The 4,126-nt window shown below is 45.5% G+C and overlaps 1 protein-coding gene across 1 annotated transcript; it reads right to left on the bottom strand.

Annotated features, from left to right (window-relative positions):
• Positions 1–1,076: 1,076 nt before the first annotated feature.
• Cer1 (cerberus 1, DAN family BMP antagonist) lies at positions 1,077–3,554 on the bottom strand. Its single transcript, XM_034501629.2, has 2 exons — positions 3,048–3,554; positions 1,077–1,388 (listed from the first exon to the last, which is right to left on the bottom strand). Exons 1-2 carry the CDS (start codon positions 3,552–3,554, stop codon positions 1,077–1,079), a joined length of 819 nt encoding a protein of 272 aa, XP_034357520.1.
• Between the last annotated feature and the right edge of the window lie 572 nt (positions 3,555–4,126).

Below are 4,126 nucleotides of genomic sequence, written 5' to 3'. Positions count from 1 at the left end.
AGTAACTTCCACAAGCGACTCTAATACTAGTCATGTGTTTTCCTCCTACTCCAGGAAAAGGTTTGGTTCCTAGAGCCTGAGCCCCCTCCACGTGCAAACTGCTAAGAGTAGCTTCGCTGTCCCTTCTTCAAAGTCAGACAACCAACAGTAAAACTTCATGTGGAGAATACAGAAAGGAAAGGAAAAAATATGGGCCACCAAGCAAGCGGCTCCCACATCTGTGGCAAGAACCATTCAACAGAATCAAAATATTTTCTGAGTCTCAGTGGCAACTTGGAAGCATACAAACATCTCTTTAAAAATCCATCTGGGACAGGAGCCTGATATGGTTGTCTCCTGAGAGGCTCTGCTAGAGCCTGACAAATACAGAGGTGGATGCTCACAGCCAACCATTGGACTGCGCGTGGGGTCCCTAGAGGAAGAGTTGGAGAAGGGACTGAAGGAGCTGAGGAGGCAACAGTGTCAACTGGCCAGACACCCCCTTCCCCGCAGAGCTCCTGGGGACTGGCCCACCAACCAAAGAGTACACATAGAAGGACCCATGGCTTCAGCAGCATATGTGGCAGAGGATGGCCTTGTCGGATGTCAGTGGGAGGAACGGCCCTTGGGCCTGAGGGTGTTCAATGCCCCAGTGTAAGGGAAGGCCAGAATGGGAAGGTACCATTGGTTGGTTGGTTGGGGGAGCACCCTCATAAAGGCAGGGGGAAGGGAGACGGGATAGGGGGTTCCAAAGGGGAGACCTGGAAAGGAGAAAACAATTGAAATGTAAATAAAGAAAATATATAACTAAAAAACAAAACAAAAAATCCTTCTGGGAGCTATGTGTTATGGCACATGCATGCAATCCCAGCACTCAGGAATTGGATCAGGACTTTAAAGTCATCCCCAGCCACAGAGCAAGTTTGAGACCAGCCTGGAATACATAAGAATCTGTCTAAACACAAGTGTGTGTCTGTGTGTGTGTGTGTGTGTGTGTGTGTGTGTGTGTGTGAGAGAGAGAGAGAGAGAGAGAGATTTTCCGTTGAGCTTTATATAACCCACTTCATATATCCAGATTGTTTTGTTTTCTAAGGTAATCATGGATTTGTTTTTGAAGCTGGAAGTCCAGGGATGAAGGAATCCTGGGAACCAGCCAGTAGGAGGCGTTCCTCTCCATGTTCTGTCTTCACCATACACTGACATTCTTCTACTTGCATCACCATCTTGACCACGGGGATTGGGCTGGTGCAGTTCAGCCTCAAGTGCACGGTGGTGAATTTGGTGGGCGAGCAGTGGGAGCAGAAGTTGTGGGGATGTGCCCCTTCTCCAGGAAAATGGATGGAACCGCATTTTCCAAAGCAAAGGTTGTTCTGAACAATGACTTTTTGACAGTCTTCATGGGCAATGGTCTGAAAGGCAAATGGATTAGGTCATCTCGAGGCATTTCAAACCGCTCATGGCACAGGATAATTTAGAATAAAGTGCTCTAAACTCTCCACTTGGGGACACATTTTGTGATATCCAGGAGATGGTGTTCCTTAGGGGCAAGGCCACCATGACGATGAAGCTTTTTTTTTTTTTTTTTTTTAAATTGAGTTATTCATCAGGTAACCTCTAAAAAGCCTTAAGTTAACATGATAAACCTCTTACTAGAAACACCATACTTTAAAGAATTTTCATCTAATTGGATATAACCAAATGGAAATAAGAAGCCATAATGGCAGCTTTCTTATTGAACCACCATATCTTGTCTTTCTGTTACCCATAGTGCATTGTGCACACCAGCTTCTCAATAAATACTGGTCCGTTAATCATAGAGTAGGCCAGACAGCATGAGCTGCATTCTGTCCTATTTCTCTTGAGCTGTACAGCATCCAGGGCTCTAAGCAGCAGAATCGCAATGCACACACCTACATTGCATCACTGTGGCCACTTTCTCAGAACCTCACACACCCAGTTCTATGGGTCTTTCAAAATATGAGTCAAACTCCTTAATTTTAATCTAATTAGCAATAGAATTTAAAAGTTAGAATTTCAAAGAAAACTTGATTGCCTGAGTCTTAAGAGCAATTTTCTAATTGCCTATGGTCTGGCAAAGCAGATATTACTTGATGAGTGACTCGTCATTGCTACACAGGCAACTGCCTTAGAATACTGCCTGCTTAATTGGGCAGTGTTACTAGACTGTAAAATTTTAGTCTCTCCTGCACTGCTTCTGGTTCTGTGTTTTCTTGGTGCATTTTCTCTTATTTTAATTTAGCATTTGGAAAGTAGGTGTTGCCAGAAAGGAAGCAAAAGTAAAATGTTCCTTTGTCTTGATAGTGCAGAGACGATCATGGTCATGGTCACTATATATTATTAGCCAGCACAAGTTAAGAGTCAAGGTAAGGAAAGACCTGATTTCATATAAAAACCTATGAGAAACATAAATTCCACTCTAAATTATGTTTTGCTGTCACAATGTCAAGAAATGATAGTGAGAATCTCAACATAGAGTTTCTGTAGGAACATTCTAAACATCAAATAGTTTTAGCAACAATTTAGTTTCATGAACCTGTAAAGAAATAAGCTGCGTATCAGAAATGCATGCCGGGGTATCCCAGGAGATGTCCAGTGTATCCCACCTCACCTCCAGTTTGATTGGCATGCTTTTCTACATATCCTCATGAGTATGGAGAGAAGCTACAGGGTAGCTTTTGGCAATTGCTCTAAATTTCCAGTCTCCTAACTGAGGACTTAGCCCTGCTTTTCTATGTGAATAATACCCAACAAATATATACAATTTCACCGACATTCTGTACCTTCCATACGGTGACTACCGATACCGAGCATGCCACCATGCTAGCATGAAGCATTTCCAGCATGCCAAGAAACAGTGGAGACATGAAAAGTAAATGAGGGAATATGCTTACACTTTGCCATATCCCACAATAAATACCCAAGGACCAAATCTGGAGTTAGAGAAGGCGTGGACTCTCGTCATCCTCTTCCCATCTTGCCATTTGTCCTAGCTGTCCAGCTGCCCTCCCTCTCTTGCAGACTGGTTGTTTTCCCTCTAGAATGCATACCTGGTTGAAGGGCACTGTCCTGCAGGTCTCCCAGTGTACTTCATGGCTTTTGATGGGCAGGATGATCCCCTGGGAGGCTGGGCCCTTTCTGAACATGAAGCGATGCCAGAATTTCTTGGCTTCCTCCTGAAGAGGTGATCTCTCCACTTTCCTCCTATCTGCTGGCTGAGTGAGGGCCTGGATCCCCGATGAGACATGATCGCTGTCCACATCCCTTGTGGGGTAAAGTTCTGTCTCAGGTTTCTTCCAGAATCTCCCAAGCCTGGACAGCATCTTCTCTCTCTGCCTCTGGCCTTCCCCAGGTGGGCTGGTGCCCATGAGATGTGGCACGGCCACAAACAGATCCGGCTTGTCTTCTGCCTCCTCATGGTTGGCCATGTGGAGATCTCTGCGACCCCTTTCTAGGAGCGCAAAGGAAAAAGAACCCTGACTCTGGCAGCCATCCACACATAGGCCTGCCTTCCCCAGAGGCAAGACCACAAGCAACTGAAGTAAGAGGAGATGCATGCTACCAGTTCCCAGAGACTCAGATTAGATTCACAGATGGCCAGGCCCCAAAGTCTCACTCTGCAAGACTGCAGGCAGGGCATCCCATATATCTACCTGCCTAGTAGAATGGGGAGGCAGGTGGTCAGCAGGTGGGCAAAGCAAACACATTAAGTGTTTGCTCACATTATGGAGTGTTAATGGCGTCCTGCCTTCACTTTGGCTCTGTGTATTTAAGGCCCCAGTGAAAGCCTGAGACCCAGGGGGTAATTAGCTGGTGGTTTAGCTGTTGTCTGAGACTTAGGAGTGGCTGTACTGGCAAAAACAACTTGCTTTTTGTCTGAATTCCTCACGACTGTCATTAGAAGAAGAAATAGAGTCATCTCACATTTGTTGCACATCTGCACTGAGCTGGGATAGAATAGACATGGCCTATGTTTACTAGAAAAGCATCTCAGCACCTCAGGCAAAACAAAAAGGACACATGAAGCAACAGCCCAGGCCCGTGAGGGAAGGGGAAGGGAGGGAGAGGGGGGAGGGGAGAGAGAGAGGCACGTATGTATGTATATATGTATGTGTATATAAGCATATAT

This window comes from Arvicanthis niloticus, chromosome 5, assembly GCF_011762505.2.
Source record: "Arvicanthis niloticus isolate mArvNil1 chromosome 5, mArvNil1.pat.X, whole genome shotgun sequence".
Lineage (NCBI taxonomy): Eukaryota > Metazoa > Chordata > Mammalia > Rodentia > Muridae > Arvicanthis > Arvicanthis niloticus.
This window is presented reverse-complemented; position numbering and strand designations above follow the sequence as displayed.